The sequence below is a fragment of the Panthera onca genome, chromosome F2 (genome assembly GCF_046562875.1).
Source record: "Panthera onca isolate mPanOnc1 chromosome F2, mPanOnc1 haplotype 2, whole genome shotgun sequence".
Classification (NCBI taxonomy): domain Eukaryota; kingdom Metazoa; phylum Chordata; class Mammalia; order Carnivora; family Felidae; genus Panthera; species Panthera onca.
In genome coordinates, this window is record NC_138356.1 from 41134418 (window position 1) to 41149842 (window position 15425).

At 40.1% G+C, this 15425-nt stretch overlaps 1 protein-coding gene across 4 annotated transcripts in view; it reads right to left on the reverse strand.

Annotated features, from left to right (window-relative positions):
- The window catches only part of CDH17 (cadherin 17), a 70307-nt gene extending 56262 nt beyond the window's left edge, over positions 1-14045 (reverse strand). The window contains exons 1-2 of one of the 4 annotated variants that reach the window (XM_078441963.2): positions 13892-14045; positions 2837-2907 (exon numbers count right to left, since the gene is read on the reverse strand). In XM_078441963.2, coding sequence (XP_078298089.2) covers positions 2837-2884 — 48 coding nt within the window. In that variant the 5' untranslated portion in view covers positions 2885-2907; positions 13892-14045. Of the gene's footprint in view, positions 1-2836; positions 2908-6581; positions 6694-13891 lie in introns of those variants that run through there. The other 3 variants (XM_060610908.3, XM_060610912.3, XM_081792259.1) reach the window with 3 other exon arrangements.
- Between the last annotated feature and the right edge of the window lie 1380 nt (positions 14046-15425).

Here is a 15425-nt window from a genome sequence, read left to right on the forward strand (position 1 = left end):
CATGCAGGAGTTGGAGAGGTAACACCTACCATCCTGCACGAAGTAAAAGGAAGGGAAGAGAATAGAACTGTCATTTTTTAAATGTTTCCTGTGCAGCAGCTGTGGGACTAGACCCTCCACACGTATCATTTCTTCTGCTCCTCAACAAGATCAGGAAAGTATGTCCAGAAAAGTGCCACAGTGGAGACACAGAGAATGTGGGATGAAGCCAGCTCTGTGGCACCACCGAGCCCCAACTCTGAGCCACGTTGCCACACCCTTCCAGACCAGCAAAGGATACATGGGACTGCTAGGTCTGCCTACCTTGTAGCCACCCTCCTTGTACTTCCCATCAAGAGTTCTCTGCAGTAATTACATAGTATTTATGCCAAACCCTCCTTACTTCTAGAAGAAGTACAATCCCAGGCAAAACTCTAAAACAGGTGGCTTCTCCTTGATTTCCCTACCTAACTATTCAGCACCCCTTCCCAAACCCTGGTCACTTACTTGCTTTCTCTTCAGGGCCCTTGCAATATATTCATGCAATGTTTCATTCCCCTGACGGAAACCAGTGCTCAGGAGAGAACAGGAAAGCCACTTGCTGAACAAATGACTGAGGGTGAGGGGCGCCTGGGGGGCTGAGTCAGTCAAGTGTCTGATTCTTGATTTTGGCTCAGGTCATGATCTCACAGTTGGGAGATCAAGCCCCACCTCAGGCTGAACATGAAGCCTGCTTAGGATTCTCTTTTTTTTCTCTCTCTCTCTGTTCTTCCCCCACTTGTTCATTCTCTCTCTCTCTCTTTCAATAAAATAAATAAGCATTAAAAAAAATTTTTTTAAATGACAGGGGGTGGTGGGGTGGATGGTAGCAACTCCCTTCCTTCACCTGACACAGCTGTGCATGTGGCTATCTCCTGGGCAAGGCTCTTGCTGCCAGCAAGGGTTTGGGCACTATTTCTTACTCTAGGTAGAAATCCCACTGGCCTGAGAGTAGAGAGAAGGAAAACTTATATCCAACGTTTTATCCAGGAAAAAAAAAAAATGCATATCGCCTTCTCAGACAAGATAAGCCCACTATTATCAAATTATCATGATAGAATCTTGTCTTAGATCTTGCTGTCTCCTAATAGAAGTCCATGATTATGTACTTAATTTCTACCCTGTTCCTGGCATAGTGCTGCGTGCTGAGGCTGCAAAGATGACTAAAAGATAGTTCTCCTCATGGAAGTCAAGGTCCATATGAATGTAGACACTGAATATTTAAAATGCTGTAGTAATAATAATAGGCAATATTTATCTAGTACTTAGACTGGGCCGGTCACTGACCAAAGGGCTTTATATAAATGCACTAGCTCATTTAATGGCCACAACAACCAATAAGGCAAGTACTCTTTTTTTTAAAAAAAAAATTTTTTTTTAACGTTTTATTTATTTTTGAGACAGGGAGAGACAGAGCATGAACGGGGGAGGGTCAGAGAGAGAGGGAGACACAGAATCTGAAACAGGCTCCAGGTTCTGAGCAGTAAGCACAGAGCCCGACGTGGGGCTCGAACTCACGGACAGTGAGATCGTGACCTGAGCCGAAGTCCGACGCTTAACCGCTTAACTGACTGAGCCACCCAGGCGCCCCAAGGCAAGTACTCTTTTGAGACCCATTTCATGGGGCAGAAAACTGAGGTTCAGAACTTAACTATCTCACCCAAGCTCCTATCACTAGTAAGTGGCACTGCCACTTTTGTACCTAGGTCTGACTTCACTACCACCTGTGATAAGACAGATAGCAAAGGGCATTCAATAGGGTAAGAAGAGGAGACAGGTTAAGAGGGGATATTTGACATACTCCAAGCAGCCCTTGTGTCTGGCTTTGAGCCCCCAGTCTGTGAGGAGGCACATCGCTCCTAAAGTTGGAACCACAGCTTCCTTCCCTCCCCCAGGAGGAAGGCTCTGGTAGGTTTACAAGTTTGGCTCTGTTTCATTATGTCAATATTCTGAACTTTGAGGACTCTAGGAGGCTCCCAGGAACTTAGAATTTGATGCTATTTTTGGGTTCCAGAAGAAAAAAACAAGATTTGAAATGTGAGGGTCTAGCAACTTCCTTCTAAAGAGAAAGCAGATGCTTCCCCATAATCTTGCCTCCTAATACAACAGACTGTTGGGCAAGTGTATGACCTTTATGAGACTCATGAATAAAACAACAATGACACCCCACTATCTACCCAAGATTGAGGGCTGGGTCTCTCCAGAGTCCATCCAGCTCTAATTTCTAGAAGCCTGTTAGTCAACAGGGTTGACTCAACAAATGGCTAAAGACAACTTTGACCAGAAAACTCCAAACCATATATAGGGGATAAAAGTACAAAACAGAGCAGGGTTGAAAATAGAGAAAATGTTTTTCTTAATATTCCCATGGTAATTTTTCATGGTCAAAGTAAAAAAAAAAAAAAGTCAAGATTAAGGGACATAGACTAAAGTATATATATATACACTACATACACATAAATATATTTAGTATATATAGACATTAATATATGTACAGTATACTTTTCTTTCCAGAGTCCCTGAGCTATACATGAAGATCTAAACATGAATAGACAGATTTGTTTTAAACCTTGCCCATTAAGTGGTATTGGTTCTTAAGAGCTGAGGAGAAAATACCTCCCTGGTTGAAGAGTAGACATTTGACTTGTAGCCATTTCATCAAAAATATCACAGTGGGGCAAACTACATCTCCTTTGTATACAATTTAATTTTGATAGATTTTTTTTTTAGGTGATGATAATCATCGTTTCCTTGGTATGAGGTAGAAAATGGCAGAAAATATTCTGGCAAATAAATAAAGAGCATCCTCTTCTCTTACCAAATAAAGTGTAAGGAGACACAAGCAATGGAGTTGGGCTCGCATCATTGTGGTTTTCTGTATTGAAACTTCTGTGAATAAACCAGAGATAAAAGTGATTAGTTACCAGTCGGTTAAAATCACATATTTCCAACCAGAAAGGATCATTGAACAATATCCAGTTATAAACCTAGTAGAATGGGATTTCTAAAGGCCAACTTCTTCTCGTTTTGGAACCACCCAGCCTTCCAGAAGCTTTATGATGCCTCATCCATAGCAACACACAAGTCAAAATCCCCAAAGAAGCTCATAGTTATTCCATTTCTTTACCTGTTTCACTTTATTATAATCTTCTCCATTTAAGGGTCTTAAATGGTAGAAAATAAGTATAGTTTTCACTTTTATTGTATGCATGGGAAAGATATGTTTTGGCAAATGCCAGGATAACAGATACTAAAATTTTAGTGATTCTGATTCAAAGTTGCAAAGACATGAGCTTCCTCGAGCAGAAAGAACCCAAGAACGTTCATCATCCTTCATTCAAAGACTTCACCAGCCACACTTCGGTCTTCTAAACACTGTTGCTAACTAGGCAATATGCCTAAGGGAATATGCCTAAGTATATTTCCTACGCCTAAGTATATATGCCTAAGGCAATATGCCTAAGTGTATTTCTTAATACTCCAAAAGCAACCAAATAAGAATCCAAACTCTGTCCTTACTCTCTTCTGTTCAGCATTATTCCTTTCTTTCTTGTGGCTTCACATTTTTTCAACATTATAACTTTCACTCTGAGACACATCATGACGAACTGATTTTTAAGATCTGATATAAATTTTCCACATGGACTATAAAGCAGAGTTGTTGCCTATCATAATACTGGACTGCTAAAACAAAACCAAAAAAATTGGTAAAATGGAACATGTACCCATTTCACCAAAATTCCAATGAACTTATATCACTAATATAGTCACCATGAAAATATGGTTATTGAAATTCTAACCACTCTAAAAATGTAGTCCCTGACATTTTAAATTTCTTACATTTGGATAGCTTATAGTTGAACTTTATAAGTACCACACGCTAACCGATTGTGCCACTGGAGCTCCCATATTTGAACTTTAAAAAGGTAAATGTACTACATAATTTTAGCCTCGCAAATGCCTTAGGAGATAAAGATGGAAATAAGCATTTATTAAGCAACATCTAGGAGGTAGATTTGGGAGGAGCCTTTACAAACAGTGTAACAGTGATGTAGACAGTGGATTCTGAGTCAGAAAGCCTGTGAGTTTCTCACAAACATAATGAGTTAGGAAATGTTATACTTGTTGTATATATGAGGAAATGGAAGTTCAGAGTTAAGTGATTTGCCTAACACATAGCTAGAAAGGGACATTGCATTGCTTTCAGCCAGATCTGTCAGATCCCAAAGACCTAAACCTCTTTCAACTCTTTCTACTGTACTGTATATAATGTGGGAGCTGCAGAGATACAGATATAGGAATAGAGGTATGGAGATATACAAAATGTATATATTGTTTCTACATGCTAAATGAATGAAGCAACTATTCCCAAGGTTCTACAGCTATGTTAAGGAAGAACTAGAATCAAAACCCTTCAGGAAAATCAGATTCATAAATTCTATAAATGTTTAGAAATGAGCTTTTGCAACAGAATTAATTTGGTCGTTGTGTTCAAACATCATTTTAGAATTGGCTCATTATCTTAAACACAAACAGACATTTTTCTACTGCTTTAGACTGCTTATGTGGTTTGGAAACATATGGAAATAAATAACAATGCCAGGCTGAAGTATATTGCAATATTAAATATATAAATATATATCTATATAAATGAATCAATGATTAAATCTAACTAGGTTTGTTTTTTTCACATTGGAAAAATTCACATGATCAGCTGTCACCAATGTTTTTAAGAGAAGGGGTGCCTGGGTGACTCATTCAGTTGAGTGTCCAACTATTGGTTTCAGCTCAGGTCATGATCTCATGGTTTGTCGGTTCAAGCCCCACGTTGCACTCCAGACTGACAGTGTGGAGCCTGCTTGAGATTCTCTCTCTTTTCCTTTTTCTCTGCTCCTTTCCCACTTGTGCGTGCACGCTCTCTCTCTCTCTCTCTCTCTCTTTCTCAAAAAAAAGTAACAAAAAATAATAATTATTATAAAAAATACTTGTAAGAGAAGCGAAAATATACATGATGATGGCACACTTGGGGATCATTCACCTCAAGCTCCACAGCATTCAAGAGCTTTCAAATACTGGTCCCAACTTACTCTTCCAGCCTTATCTCCAACTCCCTTCCCACCCTCAGTAAAGCTGTCTACCAGGATGGACTCTGCACCCGAGATTTCCTGTCTCCATGCTTCAGGGATTGCTGTCCTCCCCACCCAGCACAAGGCCAGCTGCAATAAAGGGACAGATAATATTTGCATCAGGAAGTTGGATTAAGATTGTCCTTCCTGACCTCTACTCATACTACTTGTCATACCTCACCTCTAGTTCCAACTTGTTCATTTATTTCAAAAGCATTGAATTATTATAAAAAGCTTCTCATATGCCAGATACCATGCTAAGAACTGGGATATGCAAATAAGGGGTAGCTCACAGAGCTAGAACCAAAATCCTACTTCCTTAATGAAATGGTCAGTGATTTTCAGCCAGATGTATCTTCCTCTTGAAACACCTCCTGCATTTTGTTTTTTAATCATTTATTTATATATCCGTGTTATTTCCTCTACTAGGAAGCACAATCCTTCAAGACAGAGGCCGAATTTTATTTTTTTATTTAAAAAATTCTTTTATTATGTTTATTTATTTTGAGAGAGAGAGAGAGAGAGAAAGTGCGCACAAGCGGGGGAGGGGCAGAGAGAGAGGGAGACACAGATCCAAAGCAGGCTCCAGGCTCTGAGCTGTTGGCATATAGCCCGAGGCGGGGCTCGAACCCACAAGCGGCGAGATCATAACCTGAGCCGAAGTCTGACACTCAACCAACTGAGTCACCCAGGCGCCATGAGGCCTAATTAAAAATTTTTTTTTTTTTTTTACCTCTCACAGCTTGTCATACTATGCCTTGCATATATTAAGCCCTCAACAGATGTTTGTTAAATTCTAAAACACTTTAATTGTCTAACACTGATATCCTATGAATTTTGTCCAATCTATAAGAGCTTTCAGAATAAACATAAATTGTTAAAGGAAGTTAATTTGGAATTTAAAGATTTGTTTTGATGCAAAGTAATACATTTTTATTGTTGGTGAAAAGGTTTGCTTCTCTTTTAAATACACTAACAGATTTCTGCTCAGTAAATAGGTTAAGGACTGGCAGATACACATCACCTCTTCCTTGAACTGATTTCTTTAGTGCTTTTAATCTCCCAAAGACATATAAGTTGAATGATAGAAAAGCAAATGAAAATAAAATAAATGCCTTATTTTAGTCAGATGCTCAGACAGGCCACCATCTGGGATGCTTTAAGGAATCTAAAATGTAAAAGTAGCAATGCACTTATCCCTTATTTTGTCAGTCACAGCTAGTCTTATCCCTCACAGAAAGGTTTCCAGTGAGCAAGAGAAGTAATTGCTCTCTGCTGCCGTGCCTAGGGTTCCATGATTTATTTGCAGACAAATATACCCCACAGTGCGGTTGTTGGGAACACGGACCCCAGAGTTAGACTGGTTGGTGTGGATCCTGGCTCCTCCAGCAACCTGTCTGTATTCCTCTGTAAAGCAGGGATGATCATAGTACTTACCTTTGAGATTTATGGGGTTCAATGAGTTAATAGTTTGAACAGTGTTCATCACATAAAAATTCATTCTGCCACCTCGTTCCCTTAGTCAGAGCTTTCAGCACTGTCCTGGAGAACGTCTCCTTTCATCATCCCTGGCGTTTGGAGGCCCCCATAATACTCAAGAAGCAGCCTTCACAACCAAGCGACGCCGTGAGACAAAGCCTTTATCTGAATGCATCAAGGCAAAAGGCACTAATGCTGGGATTATGCCAGAGGAGGACTTTAGCCCCTCAAACAAATCTTGCCTATATTTCCTCTGTGCATGGACGTAATTCCACTAATGAATATCACATCCTGGATCATAATATTGCTGGAGGAAAACCATAGTTTATAACCGCAACTGCCTAAAACCACCACGCCACACACACTTGATAGATTTCCTCACAAACACTGCTTAGAAAAGGATTGGAGTGTATTTCTAGATAATTCAGTGACATTTTAGCTGCCCTACCTGAAATGGTTGATCCAAAGATCTGCTTAGAATTTTTGCTATTTGTTGGGGTTCCCCTCAGGCACAAAGACTAAATTCAGACAGTTTCTATGGCAACTATCTGTGAGGCCAAGCACATCCTTAGCAACACAGGTCAAAGGTTTTGTGGGAAAGGGGGATTTTGAAAAGCCACCACCACTTGCTTTAACCATGGACCATCGACAAATACAGAATCAGGGCTGCTGGCCTTGCTGTTTACGGCCAATGCCTTGATTCACCACAGCCCACAAAACACAAATCCCTCTGCGTCCTGAATCTGTGTCCAGCCGGAAGAATAGCACGAAGGCAGCTAACACTTACTGAAAGCCATTTGCCATGCACATGCTAAGACTTCTATATGCGTTACCTTATTGATTTCTCTTAAGAACCCTCTGAAGCAGGTACTGTTAAAATCTGCCTCTTAAAGATCAAAAATCTAAAGGTGAGGGTTAAAGAGGTTAAGAGACGTGCCCGAGATCACACTGCCTGGCTAATTCTACACCCTTGTTCTTTTCATAAACATAATGAGACATCTAGTATCACTTAATCCATTACACATCTTCCCAAAAATTCAAAAAACTTTTTCTTTTTCCTTTTTTTTTTAAACTCTGCTGCTCTTCCTCATCAGAAACTGATATGATGCCCCCTGCTCAGAGGAACATTAGCCTAGGAGATCTAGTTCCTACAGAACACGTATTCACGTATCGTACCATCTCTCCTCATTTCCCCGCTGACCTTCACCTTAGCAGTCTCCTTTTTAAAATTTTTTTTAACATTTATTTTTGAGAGACAGAGCAAGAGCAGGGGAGGGGCAGAGAGAGGGAGACAATCTGAAGCAGGCTGCAGGCTCCGAGCTGTCAGCACAGACCCTGACGCCGGGCTTGAACCCACAAACTGCGAGATCATGACCTGAGTCAAAGTTGGCACTTAACTGACCCAGCCGCCCCGGTGCCCCAGCAGTCTCCCATTTTTTAACCAAGCCAGGTGTTATGTGTTGGATAGTGCCCACACCCAATTCGTATGTTGGAGTCCTATCTCCCAAGGACCTCAGAATGTGATGTTATGTGGAGATAGGGTCTTTACAGAGGTAATGCGCTTAAAATGAGGTCATTAGGGTAGGCCTTCATCCAATCTGACCAGTGTCCTCATAAAAAGGGGAAATTTGGACACACAGACACACAGAGAGGGAAGACAATGTGAAGAGACATAAGAAGAAGATGAGCATCCAGAAGGAGAAAGGAGGGGCCAAAAACAGACCCTCATGGCCCTCTGAAGGAACCAACCCCTGCTGACACCTTGATTTTGGATGTCCAGACTCCAGAACTGTGAGATAATAAATGTCTGTTGTTTAACCACCCCATCCGTGGTGCTTTGCTTTGGCAGCCCTACCAAACTAATATACCAAGGAACTCTGATTTTGACTAAGAAAGGCACTGCCATTCCAGGACAGAGGTGGCATCAGAAAGGGCTGTCTTCAGTTATTATACATGCAGCGCCCATGGCAGGCTTCTCAGGGCTCCGTTCGAAGCTTGATTGATTCTCCTGCTGGGCGCCAGTTCCTCCAAGAGGCATTTTTAGACACTCTTGTCATTTCCCCCTTTATCTGAGTAAGGACGTGGAATTTCTAGATCCCAAGTCTCCAAACCTTCAAGTAACTCAACACACAAGCATTGATTTTCTCCCCCTTGCAAAAAGCTAGAAAGGCAACCCTTAAATAGAGTTAGTCATCGCTCATCCTTAACAGAAAAAAAAAAAATGAAGCATTAAGGGCTTTGAATTCAAATAATTTACCCTGCTCAAAGGTTGAACTATGCATTTCTAAAGAACAAAGGAGGTGCAGGAGGGAAGGACTAGAAAATTTGTTTTCATAGGTGATGTGGGCAGGAAAGGATGTGACTGGACTTCATAATACTGCCAGGACCCAACAGCACCATATATCCTGTGTACCATTTCTTTCATCTCTGCACTGTATATTGCTAAGAGCCCCATAAATTATAAAGCAAGGCCTGATATGAATAAAGATCAGATTAAAAGCCTGCTCACACCATTGTTCATCAAGTGATGTTCAGATCAATCATGCCCATCTTGTTGGTCTTGCTCACAAATCTCTGACACCAATTACATCTCTAAAGGTCTAGAAAAATCACAGGAAGATCTGACCAATTTGCACTCTTGACAAATTAGGGACCCAATTAAAGCAGCCATTAATAAGCTAGAAGTAAACAGGCAGGCATAAAAGCAGGGCCGCTGCCTCATCCTTCAGACTGATTTAGGAGGAAGGAAAGAAGAAAACGAGGGATGGGGGCGCCTGGGTGGCGCAGTCGGTTAAGCGTCCGACTTCAGCCAGGTCACGATCTCGCGGTCTGTGAGTTCGAGCCCCGCGTCAGGCTCTGGGCTGATGGCTCAGAGCCTGGAGCCTGTTTCCGATTCTGTGTCTCCCGCTCTCTCTGCCCCTCCCCCGTTCATGCTCTGTCTCTCTCTGTCCCAAAAATAAATAAAAAACGTTGAAAAAAAAAATTTTTTTTAAAAAAAAAAAGAAAATGAGGGATGGACGCCCACCCCCAGGCACACAAATAGAAGCACTTTGTTCTCTCGCTAAGCTTTGTAACGTAGATATGCCAATATTTCAGTGTATGAAAATCTGGATTTACATGTCTGCAAAACTGAGAGTGATTATTTGTATCAATAGGTTCGTGGTCAAGATAAATGGGCTCACGAAAGATAGACGGCCTCCCCCAGGACTTAAAATGTTTTCAATTTATGTGATCAATTTAAATACAAATGACTACTGGAATCAGTCATATTAAAGAAGAAATGAGCTCTAAGAAACATTTTGAGACATGTGCTTATGCCTATTCCTGCCTAGCTTTATTCCACCCAACACTCCCAGGAAGGGAGTAAGGGAAGGGCAGCGGGAGTGAGGAGCCCTCTCCTCAGAGTCGCACAGGATGCCCCATCCCTGAATGAGAAGGTGGTCAGGGGAGGTCAAAGGGAAGGGAGGGCCCCAATGGGCAGAGATGGATGCCTAGTCATGGTGCTTGCCTGACATGTCAGGCAGGTTGGCCGTAAGACGTCAGTGTTGCTTTCCCTGCGATGTGCAGGTTGACACCTCAGAAACCCCGGGAGGCCACAAGGGAAAGATGTGCTTTCCTCTGTATCTGTCAGAACATCGTAAGGGCCTTCCCTGGCATAAAGAGGAGGCTAGGAATCATTATTTCTCATAAAAGATGGCTGAATTGCTTTTGACAAAGTGCTTTCTCATGATACAACAGTGACTTGTGTATTATAAAGGACACAGACAAGCATTTGCCAGTATAATAAAATCACACATTCTGGCCTTAGAAATTCCTTGTGAGGTAAATCTAAATTAGATTTCATCCCAATGGGTTTGGACACAGAGATTAAAACAAAAAAAAAAACAAAACAAAAATCCCTAAAACACTTGTTGTAATACTAGCTCATTTATAAAGTAGCCCCGAGGCAAGGGTTCTCATGACAAAAATGTACAGACATGCTCAACTATAGCAGGTTCACTTTCCAATCCCTGAATTAAATCATAATTGGCGGCTGGGATGAGTCAGAGAGTAAAAGAAAAATGAATTTAATTCTATCTTAACAAAGAATACCATGCCACTATGAAATCTCTCGTGAGTTAGTTTATTTATAGTTGAAAAAAAATTTTTTTCTAATCAGCTAGCATTTTATGAGCATTTACTAAGTCAAACGCTTTGGATAACTTATTTCATTTAAATAGCACAACAATCCAGGGCACCTGGGTGGCTCGGGCAGTTAAGCGTTGGACTTTGGCTCAGGTCATGATCTCATGGTTCACAGGTTCAAGCCCCACGTCAGGCTCTGTGCTGACAGCTCAGAGCCTGGAGACTGCTTCTGATTCTGGGTCTCCCTCTCTCTCTGCCCCTCCCCCACTTGTTCTCTGTCTCTCAAAAATAAATAAATATTAAAAAATAGTAATAATAAATTTAAAAAATAAATAGCACAACAATCCTATAAGGTAGGTTCTGTTGTCATCCTATGGGGAAGGAAACTAAGCTCAGAGAGGTTGAGGAAGGGGCACCAATCTGACTGCACAGATCAAGCACAGAACCCTCCTTAGGATGAACAGAAGAGGTGTTCATCCTTAGTTTAAACATTCTTTAAAACTACAAATCTACCATTTTGACTTCTCTTTATCTCTTTGTCAAGAACACAAGTCTTAATATTTAAAAATAATTAAAATATGGTAAGAAATTATTGAGTCAGAATATCATGGATGAGAAAATTCAATATGTCAGTCTTAGAGAATCTTTTAAGAAAAATTAAGTTTTCTTTGTGCCACATACACTAACCGAGCGTAGCTTGGGCTGCTGTATAAGCTTAAGTGAAAAATCAACTTTTTTTTTTATTACTTCAACCACTAAGTAAATATCTGTTTTTATGACATTTATATTTACTGTACCTCAGTAAACATGGCTATTTGTTGTCACAAGTAACAAATAGGTAGATAGATACTCCCGTAACAAACTGAAGTGCTTTTTCCGTGTTGAATCATTGAGTAGACCACAGAATGAGCCCCAGTCTAGGCTGGAGACCAAGGATTTCTGAATGAATGCAATTTTATGCCAACAGTTAAATCTATAGATTTTTATCCATGTAAACTAACATCCATAAAAGAACTTATTTGTGAGCCTTTGGAAAAAGAAGCAGGATGATTCGCGCTCAGCTTTCCTTCTCAGAGTCACCACTCTTAACATGGAAGAAAAGTGGGGGTGCATTCTCCTTTCCAGGGACTTCTAAGTTGAGTTCCTGCCAGCATATATTTTGCTTTTCATAAAAGAAGGGAGGAGGCACAGGAAAGGTAACCTTCATCTTGAACAACAATGACTTTTCCCAGGGGTCACTGAGGCAAGTTTCAAAGGATGCCACACCCACTGAAAAACTTACACAGTTCACCCTTAAACAACTCAGGGGTTAGGGGCACTAAACCCCCGTGCAGTCAAAAATCTGCATACAACTTCTGACTCCCCAAAACCTTAACTACTAATAGCCTACTGTTGACTGGAAGCCTTATGATAACAAAACCAGTCAATTAATACATATTTTCTATGTTTTATTAGATACTGTACTCTTATAGCAAAATAAGTTGGGGAAAGAAAATATAAAGAAAATTATAAAGAAAAGAAAATACATTTATAGGACTGTGCTGTATTTATTGAAAATATTTGTTCCTAAGAGAACCCACAGAGTTCAAACCTATGTTGTTCAAGCATCAACTATATACAAAACATCAGAGGGGCTTTTAAATGCCTCTCATAAAAACATACCAACAAAAAAACAAAGCCCAATTGTTTCATCATTCTGTTATATCTTTGGATTTCATGTCCTTAGAATAGAATCTGTTGCTCTCTTGCCCAAAATGCCATTACTGAAACATTACTGTTGTTTTCCCCTAGGAAATGAAACAACAACTTTTCAGCTTGACCTGAATCATCTACTTGACCTTTTTAATGGACAGGAGAGCCAACTCTCATTGAACAGCTACCACATGGCAAGCCATGTACCAAATTCTTTACAAGCTTATCTAATTTATTCTCACAACTGCTTGGTTAGGCAAGTATCTCCATTTTATAGATGAGAAAATTAAGGTCCAGGGAGCTTAAGCAATCTGCTCAATGCCTGCTGGCTGCTAAATGATGAAACTGGCCTAACCCATCTGCCCAACCCTGAAGACTCATAAACTATATACCCTGCAATCTGCGATAAACCCTTACTCAGTGATTCTTTTTTTTCCTGGTGAGAGCTAAATGTCATCCATTTTTCTTGTCACCTAAACATGTGCTTTCTTTCTCTTTGAAATGATTTTTCACTTGCTATCTAAGTTTTTGAAGAAAAATAAAAACAAGAAAATATCAGAGAATGTATTGCTCTTCTAATCTCCTGTTCGGCATCCCCCATCAGAGACAGCATCTGTCCCGCAGAAGTCACCCATAATAAAGAAAAAAACAAGACAGAGGCAGAGACCGGACCTTTGAAGACACAATAGGCTGTACACAACTTGACATCTCAAAATAATCACTTGTTAGCAGATGGTACATCTACCAATGAGGTGGAAAGAAACACCAAAAGCTGACCAACACATACAATAAGTCTTGCTTTCCCAAGACTTGCTTGCAGGTCTGTCTGTTTCCAACTCTTTGTTTGTTTATTTGTTTGTTTTTGTTTTGCTTTTTGGTTGTTTTCAATTCTTATATCCAATACTTTTAAGAAAAGGGTTTCTTTTCTCCTATGCATTTCCCCTCCCCCACTGTGTCCCAGACAGTCCCAAGAATCCTAAGTTTAATCTCAGTCTCTGAGAAGTAGATAGAATGCTCATTTTTTGAAGACCACATCTGAGAGAGAACACTTTGTAAGAATGAGATTCCAATTCTAATTTCTGGAATACAAGAGCTCCAGAGCATCTTAGGTCTAGGCGCTCTTATATTTTAATCAGAAAGAATGGGTATAATACTCATTTAAACATCCCAAAACTCCATATTTTCTTTGTTTACACTGCCAAGCTTGATTCAACCAAAGATATTTCATTAAATTTATAAAATAGAGACTAATTAAAAGAAACTGAGAAAGAAATTATGCTCCCTAAGCAAAACTTGTCACACCAGAAATAAGCTTCCCTTCCCTTCCCAGCTACGTAGCACTCTTCAAGGAATAAATTTGTCCAGCAACTTAAGTACTCTCCCTCCACCATCTGTTTTGTCATTCTTGAAGAAGTACATTATCAACATAGTTAAGACATGTCAACCCTTACCTTTCTGTAAGTAAATAACAAAATGGCCGTTAAAAGTTATTTTCTTCCATTCAGCTGTTGAGACTCTTGCTGGGGCTTGAGAATCTCCCTGGAGAACACTCCCTCCGCACTGTTCTGCTTCCCCAGCCTCTCCCTTCAGACTTCAGTCAAACATTAACCATCCTATTAGGTAGGTTTTATTGACCGCAGAAGCCATCAGATGTCATAAAAGGTATCATTGTATTCACTCCAGAAAAGAAGTGGGCTTGTACCAAAAGAAGTTAATTCATACTCAATACATCTCCAAACAAGTATCTGAACTTTTGAATGTAGAGAAGTAAATTAGAAGACAAACAGAAGCCAAAAAGGGGAAACACTCTATGTATTCAACTGCTTCTAGAGTGTGGGCTCCATGACATCAAGACTGTTTGTCCATATTTTGTACACCCAACATCTAGCATAGTGTCTGTACAGAAGGCTCAATCGACAAATTTTTGTCAATTCCATCGCAAACACAGACAGACCACAGGGATCCACGTCTGAGCAATGACGCAGTTCACGGATAACCAGCCTCAGGAGACATTAAGAAATAACTCAGAAGGTGTGACCAAAGATGCAGTCTGGCAGTACCTGCTTCTGCAATTCAAGGGTCCTCTTCAAAGTCGACATGAAACAACCAGTAGTAGCCTTCCCTCCAAACACAAACAAGTCCTTATTTTTTTCTCCACAATTGAATAGATTTACCTAAAAATCAGGTTACTTCTTCCACTCAAAATGAGGTTTCCAATTAAACAATAAAAGCCAATAGCCCCAGATTTCTTAAGTCAAGTCATCTTTTAGGTTGATTTCTGATTCCCATCCTTCAGTCACTCTGGGAATCCACACTGAAGAGGGGAAGCAATGTCACTTTTGTGTCAAATGTGTCACACTTTATCCGGTTTCTGTTGACTTTCTGATATTCATTTCTGGGCTTCTCTTGAGCTGTGTTATGCTTTCCATTTGTCTCTAGGTGTGCATCCAGTACAACCCACTGTCTAGATGGACTTCCTCCTTCTCAGATCCCTTAGGAAGCCCATGGTTGCTGTAAGCCTTATTTATCTTGAGGACCTTGAAAGTGAAACCATCTCGTCACATGCCAATGGTTAGCATATTCAGTGGATCAGCAGGTCTAGGAAAAATCCTTCTCCTTTGTCTCACAGCCAACATAACTATGTTTAAGGCAATGAGGTCAGTGAGGCTAAGCGAAATTCTTAACACCTCTGCCCTCCCATTAGTTAAATAAAATGACCTTGTTCTACAAAATCAAATAGCTCCCGCTTGTATGTTTTACTTCCTGAAATCAATGACAAGATTCCACCAGCATGGCTCTAAAAGGAGTTTGCTTCTTTAGAAATTTTGAAATAATGTATGTAAAAAGTCCTTTTAAATCTATAAAGTCTTTTTTAAAAGTATATATGTATAACTTTTAGTCATTCTTTCTCAGCAATATTATATGACTATGTTCATCGCATATCAGCTTATCAGTTAAAAAATGTTTTCTCACTTAATCTTTACG